The sequence below is a fragment of the Caretta caretta genome, chromosome 1 (assembly GCF_965140235.1).
Source record: "Caretta caretta isolate rCarCar2 chromosome 1, rCarCar1.hap1, whole genome shotgun sequence".
Lineage (NCBI taxonomy): Eukaryota > Metazoa > Chordata > Testudines > Cheloniidae > Caretta > Caretta caretta.
This window is the reverse complement of record NC_134206.1, coordinates 268321814-268334593: the sequence shown is the minus strand read 5'-3', so window position 1 is coordinate 268334593 and position 12780 is coordinate 268321814. Positions and strand designations below refer to the sequence as shown.

The window sequence follows — 12780 nt, the reverse complement described above, 5'->3', positions numbered from 1 at the left end:
GTCCTCCAAAGTCCTAGCAGGCCCACTCAGCTTGTGTCATCTGCAAATATTATAATCATACTCACCACTCCATAATCAAAGTTGTTAATGAAAATATTGACCCAGTATGGGACCCAGGAAAGATTCCTGCAGGACCCCACTAGATACACCCCCCCACTTTGACAGCTAATTACTCTTTGAATATGGTCTTTCAACCAGTTTTGCACTCATTTTATAGTAATTTAATCTATTCTAGACTACATTTTCCTGGTTTTCTTATTAGACTGTCGTGTGGGACTGTATCAAAAGGCTTACAAAAATATCAAGATATATCACATCTACAGGTTCCCCTCCATCTACTAGGCCAGTAATCCTGTCAAAGGAGGAACTTAGGCTAGTTTGACATAATTTGTTCTTGACAAATCCATGTTGGCTACTACTTATAACCCTATTAACCTCTAGGTGCTTACAAATTTATGGTATAATAATTTGTTCCAGTACCTTTCCAGGTATTGAAGTCTGGCTGACTGGTCTATAATTCCCTGGGTTATCTTTGTTCCCCCTTTTAAAGACAGATACTATGTTTGCCCTTCTTCAGTCCTCTGGGACCTCACCCATCCTCCATGAATTCTTGAAGATATTTGCTAACGGTTCCGAGATTGCTTCAGCTAAGTTCTTAATTATGCTAGGGTGATTTTCATCAGGTCCTATTGCCATCAAAACAGGTAATTTATCCGAACATTCTTTAATCCGTTCTATCCCTATTTTGGCTTGTGTTACTGCCCCCCTTATTGTTAATATTAATTGTGTTAAGTATCTGGTCACCTTTAACCCTTTTAGTAAAGACTGAAGGAAAATAGGCATTAAATACCTTAGCCCTCTTGATGTCGTCCATTATTAGTTTTCCTTCCCTGCTAAATAGAGAACCTACACTTTCCTTCATCTTTCTTTTGCTACTAATTATAGAATCTCTTCTTCTTGGATTTTATGTCCCTTTCGAGGTTAATTCATTTTGTGCCTTAACCTTTCTGATGCTGTCCCTGTATGTTTATGCTATTCTTTTGTACTCATCCGTAGCAATTTGTCCTTGTTTACACTTTTTATAGGATTCCTTTTTGATTTTCAAGTCATTAAAGAACTCCTGATGGAGCCATATCAGCCTCTTAACTAGCCTTATCATCTCTCCTTCACCCTGGGATAGTTTGCTGTTGCGCCGTTAATATTGTCTCTTTGAAACTGCCAGCTCTCCTGAATTCTTTTCCCCTTATATTTCCTTCCCATGGGACCTAACCTACCAGTTCTCTGAGTCTGCCTTTTTGAAGTCCATTGACCTTATTCTGCTGCTGTCACTCCTTCATTTCCTTAGAATCATGAAATCTAGCATTTCATGATCATTTTCACCCAAATTGCCTTCCACTTTAGGATTAACAACCAATTCCTCCCTGTCAGTTAGCATCAAATCTAAAATGGCTGTTCTCCGGTTACCTCCTCCACCTTCTGAAACAAAAGGTTGTCCCCACTACAGTCCAAGAACTTACTTACTGGACATTTTGTGTTTTACTACGTTACTTTTTTAACAGATTCTGTGTCGTCAAAGTCTCCCATTAATACCAGGTCTTCTGTTTTAGATATTTCTGTTATTTGTTATAGAAATGCATCACCCACCTCCTCCTCCTGATTTGGTTGTCTGAAGACCCGTACCACGATGTCAGTCCTGTTTTTCCTCTTTTATCTTCAACCCAGAGACTTTCAGCTGCTCTGCCTCTCACCTCCTTCTGAATCTCAGAACAAGTGTGTCTATTCTTAATGTATAATTGTAGGGGGGCGCCTGCCCCACTCCAGGAGAACAGGGAAAAAGAGCAGCTAAGGGAGTGGCTGACCACAGCTATGGCCAGCCCAGTTGGCCCTGATAAGAGAGCTGAGGGCCAGGAGCTGAAGGAGACTCACTCTAGCTCTGGAGTGGGAAGAGCTAGCTGCCTGGGAGCAAGGTACCGGAAGCGGAGCAGTGCTAGAGAAGGGCAAAGGGAGCAGGGGAGCTCCAGCCTGGTAAACCCCCAGGCTGCAGGCCTTGTTTAAAGCCAAAAGGTAGAGGGGCTGCGGAGGGGCAGCCCGAGGATAGGCAAAGGCAGCAGGTCCTACCTCTTTGCCAATGATGAGTGGCCATTACACGGCAGTCTGCCCCAGTGAGTGGTGGCTAGATGATGACTGGCAGTAGCCACTGAGGCAAGGTAGGCTTAAAGGGATGGGTGTTCTCCTGGGAGGGGAGACCCAGAGCAAGGATACTGCAGAGGGCAGAACCCTGAGGTAAAGGGCACTGGGATCCAGGATGCACACGGGGCCAGTGGCAGGCGAGACATCGGCCTGCAGAGGGCGCTCTGTACACTGGAAAAAGAGCTAATTCCCAGATGACCAGCAGGAGGAGCTCCACCGTTAGTCTCACTTTGCTACAATAATGCAACACTTCCTTCCTTTTTCACCGCCTGTCCTTGCTTAACAAACTATAGCCCTCTATACAAATATTCCAGTCATGAGATTTATCCCACCAAATGTCTGTGATGCCATTAAGTCATAATTTATCTTATGGACTAATACTTCCAGTTCTTCCTGTTTATTCCCCATTTTCCTTGTATTTGTGTACAGATACCTAAGATATCCCACTGATATCCTATTGATGCTCCTATGTCCCTATTGTAATTTTCCTTTTCCCGCCCAACATTTAGCCCTCTGTTAAGGTAGTCTTTTTTAATACCTATATGTGAGCTTTTGTTACTTCCCCATTTTGAACCTAGTTTAAAGCCCTCCTCACTAGGTTGGTGAGTCAGTGTGTGAAGATGCACACATTAGACCATCTCCCTCCAGCAGTTCTCCTTCCTGGAACAGCACTCCAGGGCCAAGGAAGCCAAGGCCCTCCTGTCAACACCATTTGCTCAGTCATGCATTCATTTCCAGGATTTGCAGTGCCATTGGCTTCAATGGGACTACTCACATGCTTCAAGTTAAGCTTATGTGCGTTCCTGGATCGAGCCAAATTATTCAACTGCTTGTTGGATAAGCCCAAAAAGCATAAAGTACATCAGTCCAATTGTGCAATATGTTGTTGTTTTCATGGAAATAGATCAGAGTTTGAAAGTATTTTGATTTTTACTTCTTTGTAGTGCCCTGAGATTTCAGAAGGGGTGACCAAACTTTTTGTAAAGAACTTTTATGAGCCACTACCATAGCAGCCAGTTAAAGGAACTGTATGTATTATATAGCTTTGGAGAAAGCTGTGTGCCAAACCTGATAGTTACAATCAACAGCTGAGAAACAAGAACAAACTTGTTGTAGACAAAAAATTATTCCACAGAGGAGTGAGGGGAAATGAGCTAATATCTTAGAGAAATGCTTTGTAATCCTGCAGTGGTGTCATTTCATCACCTAGCTGGCTCTTTCTAAGCCTTTTCAATATATGTAACATTTACTATTACTAATTTTATGCTGATAATTTTTAATGAAAATGATTTATAAAGGAAATTGTCAAATGAAACAGTTTCCGTAAACTGACCACATCAAATGCAGTAAATACATGGCAGTAGTGGTGATTAGTCTTCAAGTCTTTAGTGATGTATGCAAACGTTGAGAGGTCTTCAGGGTCTTGTGCAGCACAGGAAATGTTGCGGATTTCATGTTCAGCAATAATATTCTGTTAAAAAAAGAACTAAAGTATCACTATTTTTCAGTCAACACAGGAATTAAGTGTAGATGCCCCTTACATAATAACTTAATTTGATTTTAGCATTTTAAGGCTATAGTCATCCTCTGTACTAAAATATTTCAAAGGTACTATGTCTTTTAATTACAATGTGATTAAAACACCACATGTTCAGCTTCTTACGCAGACCATTGAATTCTGGACCCTCCAACAGTATCCAAAATATTATCTGTCATCAATAGTGAATCCTACAGGAAACTGCAAAATCCTGGAGTTTTCCTCCAGTTCTGTGTTGCTTTTCAAATGAGAGCACTGTACAGTTTACATGGTATCCTGTGACAGAGAGGCATCTTTCATGGGACACAGCTGAGAGAATAACTATAATAGACTATTAATTTTCTACTTCTATGCCCATTGATGCTGCTGTTTCTGTTCTAACAATCAGTACCACTGCAGCCCACAGGTAGATGGGAAAAGGTAGGACAGTGCAGGTGCATTCTCTGGATCTTTGCATGCACAGTTTGAAGAAATTCAATCTGACTCTTCCACCTCAAACAGAATGAACAATAATCATCAATGTATAAGCATGGAGCTGTTGAAGGAGTTTCAGGAAAAGGATTACTTTGGAAAGATGTGGCAATATATCTCAATTTACTGCCAGGACACTTATGTAATGGCCAAATTAAACTACAGAATGGTACTGAGGCAAAGACAAGACATGTCTGCCTGATGTACAAAAAGACGACTTTGTCTAAAGCTTTGGAGAAAATAATAAATGTTTACCTATGTAAAAATACTGCTGTATATTTACCTTGTTTAGGCCAGAGGACCCAGGAAGCCAAAGAGGAGGCTGAATTATGGTCATAGATTTAAGCCTCGATTTCAGCAAAGGCACATGCTCAAAGTGAGTCAACGAATAAGGATGGTCTTCACCACATGGGTAAGTGCTTTCCTAAATCATAGCCTTATTCAATGTGGCTACTGTATTTCCACAAACATAGAATATTCCTGTCTGCAGTATGACAGCTCTACTTGATCAAAATACTATAGTGCTGCTACTCACTGTTTTTTGGCACTAAGCATACAGTATTATCATAACATATATGATGTCTAATGTCACAGTCAGTGAGATCTATGGCTAAATGTTGTGTCAGTAACATCTGTGCAAATTAAAAGCATTCTTTGAGGATCTCTCTTTTTTTGGAGGGGAGATTATATGTAACTCGGTCATTTGAATCACTCTCCTCTGTCTTCTTCTAACCTGCCAAGATATACTTGCATACTTGGCAAGTTTTCTGAAAGGCCTATTAATATCTAATTGAGGAAATAATGAGTGAGTAAACTCTGGATAAAAGGGCAGCATTCCAACACTTTTTAATATTCAAATTATGCAAAAATCCAAAATAAGGAAATTGTAACTGAAGACACAAAATAATCCTCTTAATCTTAAACTGTTGTAGCATATTATTTGATTTCTATTTCTGTATAATGTATTACTCATACCAAATGACAATAAACAATTATTATGCCTTAATGGACACCCATTTGTGAAAATCTTCATACTTAATTATATTTATTGTTCATTTGATTTTATGTTGCTTTAGGCAAAACACAATAACATGGTTTTCTTTATATTTCTTTTGTTCTCAGTTTGAGAACTGTTGGCGTACACAAAGATTTTTATCAGAATTAAAATACTAAAAAGCAAGGTTTTAGCTTCCTACAAATAAAACTGTAATACATTACCATATGATCATGATGTGTTACCAATGTAGCATTACAGATGAAAAGGGATTATTGCTCAAAAGATATTAAAACTATATGAAATATTTACCCCCGAACAAGGAGCCACATAATACTCATCTGGTTTCAAGTGTGCTATATGCTTGAAAACAGGTTCAGTTCACTGAAAGTTTTGCTAACCTTTGTGAAGCTCTCAAGTGACCCTGGACTCAGCACTGAGTAAACCTGCACTGGTTTAGAGCTTTGTGTTTTGAAACTAGTTGAAACTCAGGAGAGTCTTTTGCAGCATTTTAACTTGAAATCTCATGGTTTTTGCCATTTATGTATACTGAGATTTTTGGAAAGAAAGAAAGAAAGTCCATGAATTTCCATGGTCCAAACCAAACAGCTGAGTTTCACTTTATCTAGTTTTTGTACAAAGTCCTCTCCCTCCATAAGGAGTTGCCTGCAATGACCTAGAGTTCCCTTGGGACACTGCCACAGCAGAACCATACCCTTACTGTGTAGGCATTGAAACCATTATAAACCAGTTTGCTGTTCTGAGGTGCACACCTATGGCACTGGTCAAAGATTCTAAGGCGGTATGAAAGGTCCCATCTACAAAGTATCATTTAGTTCCTGGGCTACAAAAATTCTCAGCAAGCTCTGAAAAGGCAACGAAGAAAGGAAGCTGAGCATGGCTCTGCTAAGGAATACCTTTAGAGAGCTCCAGTTACTGGAAAGCAACCTTCCCTTCTCCTCCCTGAATTGTCTCAGCTGACCCCCCATTCTTGGGAGATGACCTAGCAGCACAAATCCTACAGAAAGTAGGGAACGAGATGTGATCAACTATAAAGAAAGCTAAACACTACTCTTTCTAAACTAGCATTGCATCAGGCCTCAACAGTGTGCTGAGTCAAAGTATGACTCAAATGCCAAATAGCCATTGATATAGCTCTGGTGTAATGAGTTGTGAGTCCTTCTGCTATCTAAACCCCTGCCTTGTCATAAGAACACAGAGTACAAAGTTTTATTCATTTACATAGTCTTTAGTCTGAAATAGCTAAGCCCGCAAATGTGATTTATGAAAACATTTAGTCCTGTCAAAGAAACAACTCTAACATTTGAATATCCAAGTTAAGGAATTTGGCTCTACCAGGCATGTTATGAGGAACTGGAAAGAATAAAGGAAAGATATTGGTTTGATTTAAGTGGGAATCAGACACGACTCTGGGAAGGATCTTGTACAACTTATTCTGATGACATAGTGTAAACGAGGAACAACCGTGAGAGCTGGGTTTTCATGTACATGACTAGTAGCTGTTATGGCCACTAAATATTCTATAATTTATTGATAAATAGTAGGAGCCATCAGCTGCAGGCTTATCTGGAGGCAAACCAGGTTAGCGCTAGCATTGAGGTACCACACACTTATTTGTGGGAAATGGATAGAGCACACAGATGGGCAGAGATGGAAGCAATGGCCATAGGAGAGTGGCAGGTTGCTACATGGACTTTTACAGCAGGGAAATGCAGTCCAGATTTCATAAGTGTGAGAAGATATTCTACTGTTTGAGAAACTGGATAGGACTGAGGCATTACTTATCTTTCTAGCCAAAACAGAAAAATTATTGCACTCTACCATGTAAGAGTTCAGTGTAGAAGGCTTACAAACATAAAATTTGCCAACTTCCTCCAAAAGAAAGGAGGGAGAGGTGAAAAATCAGTTTTGACCCTGATGGAAAACAAAGAATTGAAAGTATCAGAGGGGTAGCCGTGTTAGTCTGGATCTGTAAAAGTGGTAAAGAGTCCTGTGGCACGTTATAGACTAACAGACGTATTGGAGCATAAGCTTTCGTCACCCACCTATAAGGTGCCACAGGACTCTTTGCCGCTTTTAAAGAATTGAAAGAAATACTTGGGCCCTCTTCTCTGCCAGTGATGCCAACCTTGACATGCTATTAATTTATTTCTTGCATAACTAGCTCTGGTCTTTTCGCACACCCCTCTATGCAAGCAATTTTTATATCACAATTGGTTGTTCTTCTGAAAGTGAAGATCTGCTCTAGGAATTATTTGGGGGAAGTTCTCTGGCCTATGTTATGCAGGAGGTCAGACTAAATGATCACAATGGTCCGTTCTGGCTTTAGAATCTATGAAACAGCCTTCTTGAATTGGTCCACAAGACCACTATTTTGTCAACATTCAAATCCTCTCTGAAGACCCACTTCTAATTCAATACCTACATAAAGTGATTGGCAATGGCAAGGTTGAGGGATAACGGGATAGTATATGGGCCAGTTCTTCACTGTAGCCAGGCTGCTTAGCAATGCAAAACAGTCATAAACCCTAGCAACCTGGTCAGATAGGCAGTCACACATACGAAACTAAGCAACAACAAAAATGTTTTGTCATTCACATGAATTGATATAATTAGTGTTTTCTTGACATCTTAGAGTTCAAGAGAAGAAAGAGTCCTTTATAAAATAGTACATTTTATACCCCCCCAGGAAGTTTGCAAATTTTATTTTAGCTGAGCAAGAAATCATCATACTTTCCAGCACTATGTTCTTCTATCTTTCTATCTGTGCTGTGGTTTATAACATTGCAAATCTAATAGGAGAAAAGAACCCTAAACAAACAACAGGTGCCCTGGTACACAGTAGAATGAAGAAATTAGGAGACTCATAGTGATTGTGAAGAGGCTGCTGCAGTTCAGGAAGACAGAGTGCAAATACCTGTAAACCCCCTGTCACGGGGTGACTGGCCCCTGCAAGAAAGGGCGCAGGGTCCAGTGACCTGCACTGATTATCTGCTGTCCAGTTGAGCCTAAGGGAAGGTACCTGGGTCTCAGGAAAGGGGAGACAGATTAAAGTATTTGGCAGATGCCTGCAAGGAGTAAAGAGGCTCCTGAGTCAATGGGGGGAACACAGCAGGAGAAGCCAAACTCCAGACCATCAGAGAGGCAGAACTGAGCCAAGCTGAGTTTTCTTTTTGAAAGACTTCAGGCTGGAACACTAAATTATACCCCCAAAGGGGGCAAGTTCTGTATATCTTGCCTGTGCTGACTTTTTAAGTGAGTCTAAGTTAAGGCGAAACTGAGGCACACCTCCGCAGACCCACACTTGGCCAGAAGGGGGCACTAAAGGGCAGGCACAACCTATAACACTCCCTTAAAATGGTTGGAAGCTGATTATACCAGTCTCATACCTCTTGACCTTTGCTGCGCTGGGTCTTGAATAAAACCACACAATTTTACTACACTTACAGGGGGGTGGAGAAAGCCCCCATATGGGATATTTTGTGTTTTGAAAAGCAAGGAACACATACTTTTCCGCATAATGTACTGTAAAAGGAAAATAGGTTGGGGGATTTTGTCCAGGTGAGGAGGGGCATCCTGCCAAACCCTTCTTGTGATGAGCTTCTCTTTGATGAGGGAAGACGGGGCACAGTTCCCTCCAGAACTGCTCTATTTGTCCACAAGAGTGGGCTTCTGGAGTGCGAGAGAGGTACTTTGTCTGTTCAGGGTAGGAGAGAGAAAAAAAAAAAAAGAGGGCAGAGGACTTGAAATTGAAGCGCTGATCCCCATCTGGCTTTTACTAGATAAGCTATCTAGCATAATGAGGAATAAAATCTTATGACCAAAAATTACACATACCTTATTTGTTGCATCAATAAATTTGACTCCCTTGTAAGAGACTGATAGAACAATAGTAGGGACTTTCTTCATTTGCTCTGTAGACTTCTGAAATAAAAATGAGACAGCTGTTAGAATAGTTTGCTCTGCACTGGCGAGTGTAGCCTGTTCAATTTTTTTCTTCTTTTTCTCCTGATGGAAAAATATATGTGAATTAAATTAAAACAAAATTTAATTTAAATATTTGTCTCTTTCTCTTTATTATGCTTTGCGCTTGTGAAACAGCTGCCAACACAGCCTACAACACACATATTGATTTGCTAGAGAAAAGGAATGCAATGGATACATCTGCACTTTAGTAAGGTGAAATACAAGTAGGGCCAAAACTCTACCATATAAAACTATTGTAGTATGGATTAGTAGTTGGTTGGTAAATATGGTTCAGAGAGTACTCATTCATTGTGAGCTCTACAAATGGGGAAAAATATGAAGTGGGATCAGTGATCTATCTTTTGGACAGGAAAACAAATTCAACTGCAATCAAATATGGAGATAACACCAAAATCAGAGAGATTAAACAGTGAGAGAGATCCAAACTGCAAAGTAACCTAGACAGATTATTAGAGCAACTAAGTAAGATGAAATCCAGTATTTATGGAGCATCATATACATAAGATCATAAGCACAGATCTAAACTATGGAATAGCTGCTGTATCTGGAAATAATGTGCCTGAGAAAAAAGTAGAGTTAACAGTAGACAGCAAAATAATCATGAGCTTGAAGGAGAGGGCCAATGATCAGCTCTTCTAATTGGATCCTGCTCCCTCAGGACTCAAACAGAATTAGACATTTGTGACAACATGTAATTCAAAACCAAATAGCCAACCAGATTCTGCAATTATGTCTGTGCTAATCAAGTTCCATAGTTAACACCTATATATATTTTGTGTGTGTGTGCGTGCGCATGTGTGGTTGCATCTCTCTTATTAATGGTGGCAGACTGAACAAGACAATCTATACTGGATAAAGATTCTTGTAACCAGAAGGGCTAAAAACGTTCCTTTTTTTAAAAAAAGGAAAGAGTAAATGGAAATTTCAGAGAATGTAGCAAAATCTGCATTAAGGTACTAATTCCATCCACATTTCTCTTGAGCATGGAAAACAGAGTACTGATGCCTATGGAGTGTGTGTGTGAAAAAGATGTCAAATATGAGCTTCTTCATAAAATTCAGTGACAGTTCACAGAACGCGTGACAGTGAATTTATGAAAGCTTCTGTATATCCAGCTATCAGAATAGCAAGCAATATACCCAGTTCCAGACAAAATATTCATAAACATGACAACACAGATTTAATCATCTAGCAACCCAGCTTCTAACTTCCATCCTTTTCTTTCTACCCTACAGCAAAATCTTTTGTTCAGGGACTCTGTCTCTTATCTTAATTAATTTAACTGCCTCCTGTCTGGCCTTCCTAACAACACTATCCACTCTCTCCTAATCCATATAAAGCACACCCACTAAATTAATCTTCTCTGTCCATTGGTCCAATCACACCATCATCTCTTTTAGTCTCTCCACAGGACTCCCTTCAAGTTCAACCTTTATGTCCTTGCCTTCGAAACCTTGCATAGTTCTGCCCTCCCTATTTTTCCATCCTGGCTGTTTCAATGTCACTCCCTTCCCCTTCATCCCCTTTACTCTGCCAGTGATGCCAGCTTTTACATGTCATTACTCCACTTCATTAGTCCTTTGGCCTTCTTCCATACCACCCCCTAGGGATGGAACACCCCCACTCAGATCTGATCTGCAAGGCCACTATCTGCATTTAAATCCTCCCTGAGAAGCCAATTCTATGTAACACCTGCATAAACTAGCTGATCTCCATGTCAAGGTTGAGAGATAACAGGGGATAGATTATTTCTAAAGAAAAGCAACAATAACAAAAAGAATAACTGTTATTTACTCTACAGTAACTGTGGTTCTTTGAGATGATGTTGTCAGTGTGGAGTATACTATAGATGCCCATATACCTCATGTGCGCAAGATTGGATTCTTTTGAATACCAGCATTTGTCAGGGCTATGCATGGGCCCTGTGCATCCTCATGTTCCAACAGGAAGGCACAAAGGGTGGAGTGGCCATGACTCTCCCTCAGTTCTCTTGCAATTTGAAGCCTGTGTTCACTGAGGATTCTGAAAGTGGGGATGAAGGGCAGATTATAGGATCCAGACTGATATACTCCTTTTCTTTCAAAGAACCACAGTTAGTGTAGGGTAAATAACCATTCTTTCTTCTTTGAGGATGGCAGCATAAATCCCATGATAGGTGACTGGCAAGCAGTACTCCCTCTGGATGGAGGGAAGAGTAGTATCAGCTGCATTAGTCAGAGATTGTAGTACCACTCTCCTGAACTGGGCCTTTGCCTTGGCTGTCTAGTCCAGGGCACAGCATTTGATGAATGTCAGTGGCTTACTCTACATTGCCGCCGTGCAGATTTTAAAAATTGGGGGTTTCAGGAAGAAGTCACGCAGATTGATTGGTTGATTCAGATGGAATTCTGACACCACCTCGGGGATGAGCCTGGGTTTCAGCACCACCTTATCCTATGAAATGTTCTGATAAGAGGGTGAGCCATAAGGACTGTCTTCAGAGTGAGATGAAGTAAGGAGCATCCTGAAAGCCTTGAGAGTAAGTAGGAGCAGGTTCTTTTTACCAGTGAGTAAGTATGTAACAGGGCCTTGATGAATTCTGATAACTCTGCGTGAAAGATGGAACATGACTGCACAGGTGGATGGCAAACTGATATTGCTATTAGATGAACCTCAGTGGAGCTGAATGAAAGGCCAGACTGTTTCAGATGCTGCAAACAGTCTACGCGCTTTGGTATTGAAGTGTGCAGAGGGTCCAAGCCATGCTGGCTCTGCATATCAAGAACCTCTTCCATTTTGACAAATAAGTCCCTCTGGTGGATGTTTTCCTTGTCTATATCAGGATTTCTGGGACTTGCCTATAGCACTCCCTTTCCGTGGTACTCAACCAGCCAACATCCAGGCTTTCTGGTAAAGGGACTTTGAGTCTGGTTGGACTATCTGACTGTGGTGCTGTGACATCAGAACCGGGCAGTTTTGGAGCTGAATCAAAGGGTGCATGGGCATCTTTAAGTCAGTCAGCCATTGGCCAGTAGGGAGAATGATGAGATTCACTGTGGGTTTGTTTCTTTTGATATTGGAAATCACCTGGGGATCAGGAAAGTTGGTGGAAAGGCAAATGGAGGCCTGGATTCCATTGCAGAAGAAAGGCATCTGGCAATGACCCCAGGTTCATGCCCCCTCTGGAACAAAAATTCTGGCGCTTGGTATTGTCTTTGATAGGTTTATCGTGGGACCCCCTTCCCCAATGGAATATTGGCTTTGATGGACCTCTGCAGGGACCACTCATGATTGGTCATAATTGTTTGCTCAGGAAGTCTGCCAGGTCATTGCTGACTCCTAAGAGGTGAAGAGCCAACAGGGTTCACCCATGTTGGTGGCACCATGTCAAGTTTGATAGCTTCCAGGAAGAGGGGTGATGAGTGGGCACTGGCTTGCTTGTTTATGTAGGGCATCATGGAGATGTTGCCCATCAGGAGCTGCACTATGGAATTTTGGAGGACAGGTAGGAACATTATACTGGTTAGCCTGACAGCTCTGAGTTTCAGGATGTTTATGTGAAGTCCTATGTCTCCTGAGGACCAGGTCCCATTCATTTGTG

General features: G+C 41.0%; 1 protein-coding gene across 15 annotated transcripts in view; it reads right to left on the bottom strand.

Moving 5' to 3' along the window:
• Nucleotides 1-12780, bottom strand: part of ANKS1B (ankyrin repeat and sterile alpha motif domain containing 1B) — a 770082-nt gene that overhangs the window by 22425 nt on the left and 734877 nt on the right. For all 15 annotated transcript variants that reach the window (XM_048835480.2, XM_048835488.2, XM_048835486.2 and 12 more), the window contains 2 exons: nucleotides 9051-9137; nucleotides 3524-3661 (listed from right to left, as the gene is read on the bottom strand). In XM_048835480.2, coding sequence (XP_048691437.2) covers nucleotides 3524-3661; nucleotides 9051-9137 — 225 coding nt within the window. The remainder of the gene's footprint in view (nucleotides 1-3523; nucleotides 3662-9050; nucleotides 9138-12780) is intronic.